At 33.0% G+C, this 15,544-nt stretch overlaps 1 protein-coding gene across 2 annotated transcripts; it reads right to left on the minus strand.

Moving 5' to 3' along the window:
- Nucleotides 1–626: 626 nt before the first annotated feature.
- On the minus strand, nt 627–10,155 carry Oatp33Ea (Organic anion transporting polypeptide 33Ea). 2 transcript variants are annotated; one of them, XM_018508056.1, is made up of 8 exons: nt 10,031–10,155; nt 6,379–6,573; nt 4,140–4,565; nt 3,492–3,727; nt 2,661–2,937; nt 2,209–2,404; nt 1,314–1,933; nt 628–1,106 (listed from the first exon to the last, which is right to left on the minus strand). In XM_018508056.1, the coding sequence occupies exons 2-8, from the start codon at nt 6,557–6,559 to the stop codon at nt 916–918; spliced, it is 2,127 nt and encodes a 708-aa protein (XP_018363558.1). In that variant the 5' UTR covers nt 6,560–6,573; nt 10,031–10,155; the 3' UTR covers nt 628–915. The 2 variants fall into 2 exon arrangements, with proteins under 2 accessions (XP_018363559.1, XP_018363558.1); XM_018508057.1 differs by lacking the exon at nt 10,031–10,155 and having other exon boundaries at nt 627–1,106.
- Between the last annotated feature and the right edge of the window lie 5,389 nt (nt 10,156–15,544).

A 15,544-nucleotide genomic window follows, 5' to 3' on the forward strand; every position in this document is an offset into this window, starting at 1 on the left:
CGACCTGACGTCACGGGAACGTCGCGGAATTCATTATACGGGCCAAGCCGCCCGCTTTAGTTGGGTGGGCTTAAAAATTAAAAGGCTCTCAAACAAAAACTCCCTTTTTACCTTCAGCCTCGTGGGATGTAATCCCTCCGTCCGGTAGTAGCCCGTATGCCCCGCCAAACCCCCGAATTTCGGTGGCTTGAAGACAAGCCCTGAGATTTTACTTCCACCTTCCACCGTCTCGACGCTCTTCCCCTCTCATTCTAAAGCTGAGGAGCGAGCACGGTCCAATTCACCGATTCACAATGTAGTTTTCCGAATAAACCCTTTCGTCTCGCGGTGCGTTTATATTCTGCTTGCGGAAGATTTGGTGAACAATAAAATAACGAAGGGTGAATAATCTTATCGGAACAACAAATCGTTCAATATTACTTGATCAAAAATTGTAGAAAAAATAAAAATAGTAATTAATGTATAAATAATTTTTCTAAAACCTTTATGTGTACCGAAAGGAAAATCCTAATAAAACTTTCGCCAATTCTTTGCTGACAAAAAATAAAAATTGAAAATTTGCGATGTTGGAACAGTACGCGATAAAGCGTGAGGGTAACGTGTTAACAAAAAGTAAACGTAATTTATTTACAACAAAATAAAAATGAGCATGATTTAAAAATAAAGGTTTAACAACAAAACTATAACAACGATAGCTCCCAGCTTTCGATCCCGAGAATCTAAAAGTTTTATCAATTAATTATTGCGTTATATTAAAATTATTTACACGATTTACGTCTCCTGTCGTTAATAGAATCATTGCACTGTCTACAAATCATCGGAGTGTTCGTCAGTCACAAAAGCCCCGGAATTTCAGGTACCTAGAGCAATTCCACGAATCTCATTGGATTGTTCACTATCGGACAGCAGCAAGCGTTATAGACGACTCTGTTCTGTCCTCTGATTTACATTTCCATTAACTTCCTTCTTCTTGTCTACATTATCAGTTGTGACATTTTCCTTCACGAACTCGCGTCTCTTGTCACTCTCCGCGGCGCCATACAAATCCAAATCTTTACCGAGATAACAAACTACACCGTCGAGTAATACTCCTATCATGGTAAATCCTGTAACAACACACTTCTTTACAATCAAGCTGACGAAATCAAATGATGAAACAATATTTGAATGAGTAATCAATAATATCATTTTGTCCATCGTTCAATCAAACCATTTTTATCATACTGCGATTTTTTTGTATTCTTTTTATCTAATCAGTCGATGAACAAACACATACAAGTAACATTCAGGTCGTTAAACTCGATGATACCCACCGGCCGACGAAACGTTCACAAAATATCGGAAGTTGTCTCGGTGATAGAACCAGCAGTTTCCTCTTGTCCCACAAGATTCCTCCCATATTAAACAAGTCGAATCGATAATAGCCCCATAGATAATCGGCCCCGGAATTAAAGCCAGCAACGAGATGATCATCAGCGTGATGCCTTGGGCGAAACTCTTGTCCTTTTTTTCGACACTCCTGTAATTCACCAGGACATTGCCGATTCTCCCGGAACAGCCCAGCGTATGAATCACGCAACTGAGCACCGTGAAGAGCAAATACGGCCGGCTACAGTCACTGCTGCATGGGCCAGCTTTGACCTTGTCGAAGATCGGCGGAAGTGCTTGCGAATCGAACTCATATATCTGCTGTTTCGAAATAAAACTGAATGACTGGTCTCTGGAGCTGAAATGATCCAAGTCACCTTCGATATAGCTTGATTCATTTATTGGCAGACAACTGCAGTTTCCGAACTGTTTGTCGTCCAGGATCGTTCGACATCCTGCGTGACAGGCAGAGAAGAAAGTTGTCTTCGACGCCTCGTGGCAGACTGGTGAATATTTGATGCCTACACAGTTGCAGTCAGTATTGCAATCAGCTGTTAAATTCATTCTGCGAACAGATAAAAATTGTACATTAGATTACGATATTAGTAATTAGACAAAATGCTAATTTATAATTGCTTTTCAAGACCGAAAAAAAATTTCGGCGCCTGGTTTACAGAATTAGATGTGTATGTAAATTCACACAGAAATACAGCACTAAAATCTGCTTCGACCGAAAAATAGGATTTCTCTTATTTAATTAGATTTATTCGCGTCGGTCTATTTTAAATTATAATTGTTTATGTTTTATTTATTAAAAGATCAAATTGTAAAAATACTCACTGCATAGTAGTCAAGTCTATACCGCGGATTCCAACATCTGTGCAACCAAGAAATATGAATGCTATTTGTCCTAGGACGAAGCAAATGCCGACGATTACGTTCCACGCGAGCAGCGGTCTGGGACCTGGCTTGAATTTGCTAATTATTAATCCCGATAACAAAAACCCTAATACCATACCAACTAACGATATGGGACCTGTAAATTAGAATAAAGCAACATTGTTACAAGTGTATAATTATTATTAAATGCTTCTAACGAAGAACACTTTTTGTCACAAAAATTTTATTTTATTTTTTAGCAGAAAAGTCACGTGAAAAAGTTAACGCTAGACATTACCTTGAGATAAATCTTAAAGACGTTCTTGATAGCAATTAAATATTATCGCATAAGATATTTCACAAGATAACTCATAAAATAATTAATATACATTTATGTGAATTAATATATGTACCTGCTATCACAGTACCGCCAGCCGTGGACGTACCGTATTGGACTTCAAGATACTTTGCTATGAACGTGATATAAGCAGAAGCGCCGAGAATATAAAATACACCGCTTAAATTGTTACAGGTCAACAGCCAGTTCGTTAACAACCGTTTCAAAGCTTTTGGAAATTCACGGATTGTCGGTATATACTCAGCTTCCAAGGGTCTTGGGTTGGCGGGTTCCATCTGTATCGGAGGCTTCTGCTCCAGCACTAAATCTAACTTCAAAGGTATTTCGCCATCCTAAAGTAAAATTTTCGTTAATTAATTTATAGGAACTTGCAATCCTCCGCGAGTTGTACATATATTTATCATTTTAATTTATAAAATGTTCTCTGATATTAAAAAAAAATTAATATCGATTAATTTTTCTAGATTTGTTATTGTTTTTATGTAGATAAATAAATATATATGTAAAATAATATAATAAAATATTAAGGGTTAAGAGCGCAACAGCAAGTTGATACATGCTAATTTATATAAATTGAAACATTAGCATATATTAATTTGCTGTTGCACTCTTAACCCTTGACATTTTATTATTTATCTTTATACATTTCAGCGATAACACTATATGAATTATTTTTAAAAAATAATATATTTTTACGACAAATAAAAATTGCTTTAATTCTATTTAATTATTAATTTATTATTTAAATTTAAGAACTAAAATATTGATTTGATAATGTATTATAAGTTTTTTTTTAAGGAAAATGGCCGTTAATGTTTTTTTATGCCATTTATTATAATAAAAAGATCTTAATTTTAACGATATTATAATATCAAATATGAATTACCTTCTTAGAAATATCTTTCGATTTGGGAAGATCACGTGGAAACATAGCAATCAAAACGGCGAACATACCCATCGTAGCGCCAAGAATGATCCAACCGAGCCACCATGCACCTAGCCATCGCGGATCTTTCTTCGTAATAACAGGAGTGAGCTTTGGGTCTACGTATAAACTCAGACAGCCAAAGCCCAATAGAAATCCGATCGCCGGACCCACGGTACGTAAAGCGAATGTAAAGCCTTACAGGTAAAATTAGAATTTATTGCTATTAAATTCTATTCCAATTCACGTCGATAATACAACAATTACTGTATCGTAATAAATTGTATCTTTTAAAAAATTTATCGTTAAAAACGTAATTATAAAAGCTCACAATAAACGCACAATATTTATAAAAATCAACTATCGAATATCAAATATTCCGTTCCAAGAATAACTAGACGTTTGGAGTAAACTTATCTTGAATCATTAAGATATAGCGTTACTTATCAGATTTGTTAAGAAAGACGATTAGTTATTACGCGTTGACAAGAAGCACTTTTACTTTTCATATATTTACAAGTAAAGATATATTTAGATTTTAATCGCGATATAATTTTTTCTAATTTAAAATCAGTCATAATAACACAGAATTTAGCAATTGATGCTCACCTAAGAGCATGGGTGTATTTTTCTTCTTCGTATTGTCGTCTAAATACGTTTGTCCTAAGCCGTAATAAAGAGTAGTTCCGATACCAAGGATAAATTGAGATAGAAAAACCAACAGTCGAGGAAGATAACTAACGGTCAATTTAGTTTCGGCGTCGCAGAGTTCCGGCTGGTCCATACGAGGACAGATCCCAAGATCTTTCGGGACAGTTGTCATGTTCAGTAAGGTCTGATCCAGATATTCCTTCGTCAATGCCAAGGCGTCCTTTCCAGGACCGTATATGAAGTGTGGTAGAGCCAAAACGAGACAGGACAGTGCGCTCAAGCTGACCCCAACCGCGATCCATTTTGGCCGATGACTGGATCCTCCGTAGTAGGTCAAGATCAGGGACAAAATCTGAGAGATCTCGTTACCCGAAAGAATCAATCCTATGGTAATAAGAACGTTATACAGACACGTGATATACTTATGTAGCCTTTCGATTACCTCTTCAAATTCTGTTCCTTTTAACAATTTTCTTCGATTCAATAGGATTGGATATAGTTACATAAAATTTCTTTGACACAAAATAAAATTTTTTAAAGTTTATGTTTAATCAACCTTCCGCAGACCATTTTGAATTTCACCACTTAGTCCGAACACTTAAATCCCTGAAGAACGGTTGTATATTTTTAAAGGATTTTTGGACTCTAAAAAAATCTGAAAAAATTCTGGTATACTCTTTCAACATTTAAGAATTATACAATTACATAATTAAAAACATTTTATATTTTTTTGTATGTGTTCGAATTTGAGGTAAAATCGGCAAAATAATTCAAAGTCGAAAATCGTGTATGTCTTCAAACCCTCATGTGGTCTACACAAAGTTATTTCTAGCTGTACGACTTGTAACAGACTTGTAACATCCAAGGAGAACGCTATTCAGATATTCAATTACCGTAGATACGTATCGATCGTTTGAAGTTAATGAAGCTACCGTTTAATTCAATGTACGTACATGAAAAATCATAATATCGCGGTACTATTAACATAAAATATATCCATTTATCTATTATAAAAAGCAATATGAGTGATAATCGAAGCTTTCTCTCTTTAGTGCCAAATAAATTTTACGTACATATAATAAATTTTATTACTTTGCCATTACATAAATGCATTGAAAACATATTAGGTGTTAAACTTAATTCCTGCCGTTTTTCGTCTCCAAAATTGATTTGTTTCGAAGGGAAATACCTTAATCAAAGTATTATTAATTAGTAATAAAGTGGAAAATAGAGGAAATTACTTTGATTAAGGTATTCATTCATCTTCCCTTCGAAACAAATCAATTTTGGAGACGAAAAACGGCAGGAATTAAGTTTAACACCTAATATTTCAGATTTTTAAAAGAAAGAGTTTTTATTAAATTAAGTAAAGAAATTAGTCACTATAATGGTTAACACAATAGCTTGCTCATTTCAGTTTATTGTGCATATTGCAAACAAAGGATTACCTTATCATTAAGCTTCAATAAAAATATTACTCACAGAATATTCTCTTACTCTTAATCCTTTGAATCCTGTCATGAAGAAATATTAGACTTGTATATATGTGTATACATATATGTATGTGTCAGAATGTTTTAAAAATAAAAAAGATGTACTTTGTTTATTAAACTAATTTAATAATAAAATCACGTCCCTTCCAGAATGAGGAAAACGCTTTTCTACGAAATGTGTTAATATTTCGGGTCTCGCCGCAGACTACAGAATTGTGTAATGTACGTCCGCGTGTCTTCGCTCTTTAATGCATATATAGCGCTCGTTGTACGACAGATTTGTCACTTCTATGATTGCGACACACTACTTACCTACTAGATAGACGCACACGGAAACGCGATTCGTACGTGTGCAAGTACGAGTACTTAAACGCGAGTATACCCGCGAATGCTCGACTGCTCGGCTTTGCCGGCAATGGGATCCGAGGTTGAAGGCGATTAAGACGAGATGACGTTCAAAGTTCTGCTGTGTCGAGATAAAGCGCGGTGTCTAGTATGAATAATTTACTTCATGTCTGAGTTTTTCTTTAAACAGTTATTTAAGCGCCACGCCGAGATTAGTTGATCACCATACAGAGTTCCGATCGCAAAGACGCGTAGATTCGTACCCGGTAAACGATGTGTACCTTCGTCAATAAAGTAATGCACAGTCGCCTCTCGTCGTGAAGTTTTATTATATGTGATTATACGGAAGTGAGACTCACCAGTCGTACGACTGGGAATCTTGAATCTCTTCTCCAGAGTCGTCAGGGTGACGATAATGTAGATGAAGGCCATTGCCTGGACGGTGCCCAGTAAACCGTATACCACGATAAAGGTCCTCGGGGTGGCTCGATTTCGCAACCATCTGGGATAAATCCCACATATTCCACAGTCTTTACTCATATCTCCAGTAGCCTCTAAAAAGATTGAGCGAAGTCTTTCCTTTTTTAAAATCTTAATTAAGTTACACTTATCTCATTAAGATCCATAAATTTTAAACATAAATATAGTGAACGTTATAAGTTATAAGACTAGTCATATAGTGTTGGTAAAGCTTCTGGTATATATATCTCATTTATATCTTTTTATATTTATTATCTTCATTTCTACTGATGTCTACTGATATCTTCAGATTTCAAGCTTGATACCATTCGATAAACAAGAGCCCTAACGTTACAAACGTGCAAAATTAATGCTAGCATAGAGATTTATTTGCGATAAAGAAAATGCGATAATTGATACACATTACAACGTTGACAATTAAATCGCGTCAAAATTCTTGACAGCTTTTATTTAAAACGATTTCTGTTTGCTTTGTCAGATCAGCTATATTTTGCATCTACTTCAGTAAGAGCGTTCCGGAGAATTAAGTTTTGCGATAAAAGCGTCGCGATAGAGGAAAGACGCTGATATTGACATATGTAGGTCTTTTAAAGAGACACCCCTTTATTTCTCGGAAACAAAACATTGCACTTTATTAATACCGATGAAAACATGATTTGTTAAATGATTAAAAAAGTAAAAACCCATAATTCATATATTTATACCTTATTTCTATATATAAATTAGCTAAAAACGAATTCCAAATTACGAAAATAAAATTCTTACAATTTTATTTTGTAAATTGCATAATTTAAATAATAGGTACATTATTGATAATATCATTGTGTATCTTTTAGTTTCCTAAATCTGCTTTATTTATAATTTTCTCGTTTTTATTTTTTATAGTACAATTTAAACATAAAATCGGAGTAGCGTAAACTAGTCTGTAAGACAGGTATCAAATTGTATACCATAAACCATAAACTCACCTAATCTTTATGTAGTGTTGCATTATTATGTTAAATAGCCATATTGAGATTGAAGGCATTCTTGTATTTAAAAAATCTTTCAAAAAAAGACTGTTAACACACTTGCGACTTATAGAACATACATCGAAGTAAAACATTCTAGAAATTTTCATAACATTCATTTGTGTTTTACACAGATGACACTATGAAAGGAAAAACAGGAATGTGTGGCATTACTGCCTACTGTGTCGATTTTTAAGACCCATTTTGTCATTCATGCTCATTTTTGCCTATAACGCTTTTTGCTCGTCTCACAAAAAAAGTTAATTATTGCAAAATTGCAAACAGCATTAGAAAAGTGTTACATCATCTGACAGAAAACATTTTCTATCGTATTTATGCTCCTAAAGTCATATTATTAACTTTACTAAGAAACGTAGCCCAAAAACAAAGTGCTTTGATAATATCACTGAACTTCTTATATTAATTAAATCAATGCGATATGTGAAATGCAATGCTTAAGCGGAAAAATAACACGTCGTTATTATGATAGTGAGAACCGACTTGTGACGGTGACTTGCATTCTTGATCACGTACGGTATAGACAACGTTATAAACATATCATCAAGTATAATATGTAGCGTATAAAAAAAGAAATTACGTGGCAAACGCTTGCGATATTATTATTATTATTTTTTGAGTTGAGGCTGATGACTACGGGTGCATTTAATTTTTAGTATTCCTGTATAAGTTGCAGCGTGAGAATTTGATGAACATGAGACACGTGCGTGCAATGCAGAATAATAAAGGATAATAAAGCCGTTATCTTTCATCATGAGTCGCGTAATTATTAATACGTTAATGCAGATAATAAATCTCGCACTCTTCGCAGATACCTCAGCATACTGTAACGACAGTAACAATGACTTTTCCATGTATGCAAATGGATCCGTTACGCAACACACTTTTCGAAACAGAAGACACCGACCTAATCTCGCGCCTGTTTACAACGCGAGTATTCGTAAACCATAAGCGAGTGAAACGATAAACGATAATGCATATAGCGAAATTTAAAACTTACCCTATTTATTGCAATTATAATTTTACTTATTAACACAGTAATGCATAATATTATTAAAATAGTAAATATGCTGTACTGTGTCTTCATAAACTACAGTCTGTATTCACACTTCATTTATAGACAAATTCGGGTGTTAGAGGAGCATAGTTTACATATATTACAGAACTTCAGAACTAAACGTATTTACTAATAAAAGTGATGTATGAATACAGACATAGATATATAATATAATTACTATCAATTACTTGGAACTCCAAATTTAATAAATTTAATAAATAAATTTAGATATAATTGCACATTAAATATTTGTTGACTTGATTAAAAAAATCAAAGAAGGGAAATTAGAAAACTTTTTGTGTTTGTAATTACGCAGATTTGACATGCACAATAAACAACAATCTAATCTACAAATCCAATTAAATTTATCACACAAATAAATCATTCAAATAAATCTGCGGAATTTCCTCTGACAAAGTTCTTTGTCAAAATTTGTCAATAAAATACTCATCACATTGATTTTTATTTTTAATTAAAATATAATGAAACAAACATTTTATAAAACTTTTTATATTTGCTTCTCAAATTCGGAACAAAGATAAGGTCTCAAAAAATTTACTTGTTACTCTTACATTTTGTCAAGAAAGTCAAAATACACGAAATTTGCGAGTCTATTTGTACGCTACTTTTTTCATAAACTCAATTTATAAAATATTTTATTAATATTTTATGCTACATGTTTAAAAAATATTTGGTTATAAATTTTACTATATAAAGGGCTACATAATTATTTTGTTAATGCATATAACTTTCTTATGTAACTTTTATTCTATTATTCATCAGTTGAGATCTATTCTAAAGAAATATTATTCTCGGTTTTTGTTTACATGAAGTCAACTTACATAATTCCAATTTATCTTAAGCATCTGTCTTACAGCGGAGACATTACGAAATCTTAAGCGATTAGCGCTTCCGTTTTGCCACTTATAAATTTTTCTTGTCAAAAAATATGTTAGAGCAGGTCACATATTTATATTGAATCCTGAGGTTAATTTATTAAATAAATAAAGATTTATTTATTTATAAAAAAAAATCAAATTTAAATTATTTAGTTAAATAATTTTATATTAAAGATATTATTGGCGCTGCGCATCGTCGAGTCATTGATATTTAAAAAATTATTTTTGACTTTTTTATTTAAATGTATATTATCTCAATTATATATATATATATATATATATATATATATAATATAAATACTTTTAGAAACAAATAAAAATTTTTTTAAATGATAGCGTTATTAATAATCTCTCTAAATAGAATTATATATAAAATAAATTTAAATTTTAAATCTCTCTCTCTCTCTCTCTCTTTCTCTCTTCTCGAACACTTTTCAAATTAACTTTCAATTTCTGCAGCAAATATTAAAAACACTTGTAAGATAGTATAAAAATACTTTTCTGACATCGATGAGAAGAAAGATACGAATTGATGATGATTTCTCACCTTGACCTTAGACTCGTGGACTCAGAAGGGACTTCCGGGCCGCGATTCCTACTGGATCGCGATCCTCGAGTCTCGTCTGCCGGGTAACTAGGAAATCACCACGCGCTGCGAGCGCTCTAGTTAGCACGGATAAACGCGGGATAACTGAGCTTATTCGTATGTCAATGGCAATGCTCCCCTACTATTTCTCTGTCAAATCGAATGATAAGCGGAACGTCATTCAAAGGATATCACCAACGAGACACCGGTGCTGACATCTTATTATTGGCACCCAAGCGATTCAATGCGTCTGCGACCGTAAGATAGCAAGTGCATCTCCTGGTTGTGGTCTATGCTGAAGTGCATAACGAGACGAACAACTGTTGTCTGTCTTCTCCGATCGAATAGCATTCGGTCTGTGACAGAGATGTGATAGAAATTTATGCGTTATAAAAATAGTGTGATTAATATTAATATCATCAATTGGAATAATTGCATATGTAAGGATTGATGTTTATCGCGGGTTGCGTAGAAATTTCCTTTCGTAAAATTCACTGATGCTTGATGATTTGCAGTCATCGAAATGATCTCGTGTTTCAACAATTTTATTTCTTTGATTTTTAAAAAGTGGCCGCTAGTATAAAGTTATTTAGAATTAAATTTTATTTGGAACACACGTCATCATTTTATTAATAATTCAATTCCCATGAAAGTGAGAGAGAGAGAGAGAGAGAGAATAGGATAATTTATATTAATTCAATTTGATTATCTCTGCAGATAAACATTAAATTCATTATCTGAAATCCAGAGAGTATCCAAAACGAAATATATATCTAAAAAATAAAAATATTAGGATAAAATTTATTGCATTAATATCAGTCCTCAGCAGAACAAGTCAAAATGACATTAAAATAAATTGATAAACTGATTGAAATGTGATTTATTGTTATTGTTACGATTATTTTGGAAACATTTTGTGTCGCATGATAATTTGTATTCTGTTTGGGTTCAATCAATTTAACGTGTAAAAAAATAACAGATCAGAGAGAAATCTGAGAGAAGACGAAGGCTTTTTTCCTGTAAAATGTCCCTGTGCACTACTGTCCTCTGAAGAAGGGGATGTAAACTACACAACAATATCCATTTCTTGCGATGCTCCTGATAGAAATAAATCGCTGAAATCGTTGAAATCTCTATTAATTTGATAGATTAATTTATTTCAGCGATTTCAGCGATTTACTTTTATAGCACCTATTTTATTTCCATAAGGAGCATATACAATTCGTTATAAATATATAACTTTACAAATACTTTCTAAAGATATCAAAATATACGTAAAAATCACTTAATAATTTTTATATATTTTAAAAATGATGAAAATTAATCCAGGGTATCAATTATGAAACTTTATCCCTAGGATGGAAAGTGAAAAGTGAAAATTTTAACCATTAAAGTTAGGCTGTGGTTAAAGTCTCGCTACAAATGCTTTGAAGCGTTTGATGGACTAATTAGAATAAAGAATTTTACAAACTGACCAATTAAAAGACGCTTCAAAACATTTTTAGCATCGTGTTAACCGTGCTCTTTATGGAGAAATTTTTCACTTTTCACTTTTCATCCTAGGAAAAAAGTTTCATGATTGATACCCAGAACACAAATGACTCAACGTGTATAGTAAGGATACTCAAAACTAAGGTGTGTGTTTCTACTAAAAAAGGATTAAAAATAAAGTTATTTAAAGTATATATTTTAAATTAAAAATGTAAAAGAATTATATAATATTTATTATTTTAAATAATTATACTTCTGAGAACTTATTTCTTATTTAGTGTTTTAAATAAATTTTCCAAATCTATTTTATATTTTTTATTTTAAATAAGTGTGTCGTATCAGTTTTTTACCGATTCCTACGATTTTATACTTTAAATAGGTTTCTGAAACTTATTATATATTTTTTATATTAAATAAATCGTATTAATATATATAGTTACATTTTACGGAGCCATAATCGGCATTATACATGTGTTTAAAGAATTTTTGAAATATAGAATAATTTGCAGCAATAGTAGCGTTATAAATTAATTTTTTAGTTGCAAAATTAAATAATGATTAACAAGATATTTAAAACTTTTAACCAAAGCTATATTGATCGCAAATTGTTTCGCAATATTAAGAAAAACTCCATGTATCTTTATAAAGAATATATAGAGAATTATAGAATATTATCAACTTTTGTTTAAGTATAAATCATTTAAAAATATAATGAAAATTGAGACATAATGTATCGTTGGAACATCAAAAATATCTCAGACACGCAAATAATTATCAATTACGTTTAAAGGATTAAGCTAGTTAATGCTACAAATCAAATGCGGAATGTACAACGATACCTATTTGTTAAAATCATGTAAAATATGAATAATTGAATAAACCGTGAATATTTTTCATACGCAATAATTGGGTATCTAAACGGCGCTCGACGAACAGCGAGGAGTGGGGGAAGGCACGCTCCCCCTCGCTTTTCGTCGCGCGGCGCGGCGCGGTGGTTGACTACGTCATCACTTCGGCATTCGCTCGGTGATTTCGGCGGCGGACGGACGTGCTGCACGAGTCGCTCTGGATATCGCATTAATCCACGACAAACGATTGAAATGATATATCTACGAACGCTAATTGATAAATCAAGTAGTAAGGTTGCTCAAAAGTAACTCTTTTATCTTTTTTATTAAAAATATATATTTTAAATACGACCGAGCCCCGTATATCAATATATATTAATAATTTAACTTTATATTATGTGAAATAAACTCCGATTAGTATTTCGTCAGTTATAGCGTTTTTCATTGGCAGAACTAATGCGCATTAAGTGCACTTTAAAGCCGTTGTACAAAAATCGACGTAAAGATATACGTTTAATAAAAATATATAAACGAATTAAACCGTGAAATATTCGATACATTTTATTGCGCTATCTGATAAAATAAATTTTGGGCATTTTATCAATTGAGATATCTCACTTTTATATTTAGATTAGAATAGTGTTCAAAAGCTTTAATGTGCACTGAGTGCGCACTAGTTTTGCCAATGAAAAACGCTTTTAGATGATCGGCGCGCGATCTTTGAGATTGTTTTGATGCGAAAGGGCGGGCGGCGCGTCACGTTTATGCGAAGTTCCCGCGCAGTCATTCCATTACCGAGAATTGTACAAGCAGGTAATCGTGTCGCGTGCCGCTCTTCTTCACATTTCTTTTTCAAAACATAATTGCGACAAATGCTAGATAATACGAAACATACTTTATGAATACTCACAATATATGATTACTAGCTCGCACGATTAATTATTCATAAAAGAATCGAGATGACAATCATATATCAGAGAACACACATTTCGTACAGTTCATTCATTTGAAATCAAAACGCGAAAAAACAGAATTTATTACTATTTCGCGATAATTACGGACAATTATTTTTGTTAAATATAACATTTTTGTCTCTCTTGAGTATAACTCTCGATTATTCTTTGAACGGTACCTATCACACGAGTCATAAAAAAACTACCTTAATACTCTCATACAAATAATGCAATTTATGCGATTCCTATTTTCACAATTAATATAATTTGGTAATTAATAATTAAATTAATTTTTGTTTTCTTCTCTGCATTTTTCGTGATATGATAAAAAATTGAATGTAATTTTGAAACTGTTTGTCGGTAATAAAAGCAATATTCCTTTTTTTATTAATCTCTAGCCCATTCCATTGACTCTAATTACTTATATCTTATAGACATCGTAATAAGAGATTCAGCCCTTTTAGTATAGTAATATAAATAACAGCTATAGATTATATTTTTTAGGTGATATTTTTCCTCCCACGGGTACACCTTGACGTGGTAACAGGGCTCAGTACCCGGAGAATATATACGAAAAGAACGGTTTTTCTCAAGTATCTAAAAATTTTCGGATGCATATTCTGAATGTATATGTAGATAAATTTTTAGATATTGAGTAAAATCGTTCTCTTTGTATAAAAATTCAACGGAGAAGCTAACGTACCCTCGTCGCCGATTAACTTGAAAATGAACGAACCGCAGTCGGTTTGTCGCGTCGCGCGTTTGCTTCGGGAGTGCCGTTCAAGTTGTCGGACTCAAGTTACAGTCCGCGCGCGATTATAGTGTATTATTCGCGAGTGTTTTACGCGAGTGTCCTGTGCGAGAGGATGTCAACCCAATTCTGAGAGGAGGAGGTCTGGGAGAAGCATCGGGCACCGGCGGAGCAACCTTGCGGTAAATATCATTTTTTGCTTATGTGACATTAGAACCTTTCTTCTGTTTAATCTTGAGTCGTTTTATTTTAATGATTTAAAAATGATAATTTAAAAAAAGGATTATTTTAAAATTATTTTGAAATTTTGTGCATATGTATTTTTAAGAAAATGTATAATTATTTTTATAAATATAACTGATTGGTGAATTAAAAAATTCGATGCTTATAGAAATTATATATTTTAAAAGTTATATGATTATTTTCAGGGAAAACGGAATAATTCCGATTGACATCCACATTTTAAACAGTTTCATAATAATCTCTCTAATCTTTTTAATTTTTATATTATGATTCGGACGTTGCTTTTTCAAATCGATGTGAACATGACTCGCTTAGCAACGTAAAGTAATACGTGAATCATTGGATCCCTCGATTTATGTAACGAAAACTGGAAAACTACAACGAATCAATACCTCGATTAATAATTCTTGCTTTGCAAAAATTATCGTGAATACGACGATTGCGTATTTTATTTCGAATTCGTATTTTTGAACTTTTCGAATTTGCCGAATTAGACAAACCGACTTGCGCGGTGGGGGTGAGCGACGAAAGTGATCGAGGTGACGTCACGATTCAAAGTCATTAGTAAAATGTCGTCGCAGACGCGGAGCGGATCGACTGCGCGGATCGGCCGGGATGCTTTTCCATTCGTAATATCGTCATAATCGCCGTTGTTTTCCAGTGCTCGTCGATCGCATGACACGATTCTGATATCAGTGATTTCGCAAGACGCGTACAACGAGAGATTTCTTCGATCGAAACTCAGGTATAAATAATATTTAATGCAAGCGAATGACGAGACGCGGGCTGTGTGCGTTATAACCGCCTAGGGGGTCGATACTGTATCTTGAAATGAGATAAAAATTACAGAAATGGGTAAATTTATTGACCAACTTTGCTCACTTTTATAATTTTCGGCTACTTTCCTTTTAGGAGGTACAATTGGTACTAAATGCGTCGTTCCATCCCTGATATTCCATGAATAACGAAGATAAAACGACACTCGTGTCGATTGTGTGTTCTTAAATAAAAGCAGCCGTTATCTCATTTCAAGATTCACAATTGATCGCCTGAACGTCGTACTTCGCGAAGTGATATTTTGGCGACTTTTTAACATATCTTTCGATTTTCCTTCGATTCAAAATCTACGTGTTTGATAATGTCGCGACATGAGACGAAAAAATATGCGGAGTGCGGGTTAGCAACAAGT

The sequence above is a fragment of the Trachymyrmex cornetzi genome, unplaced genomic scaffold (genome assembly GCF_001594075.2).
Source record: "Trachymyrmex cornetzi isolate Tcor2-1 unplaced genomic scaffold, Tcor1.1 scaffold248, whole genome shotgun sequence".
Classification (NCBI taxonomy): Eukaryota; Metazoa; Arthropoda; class Insecta; order Hymenoptera; family Formicidae; genus Trachymyrmex; species Trachymyrmex cornetzi.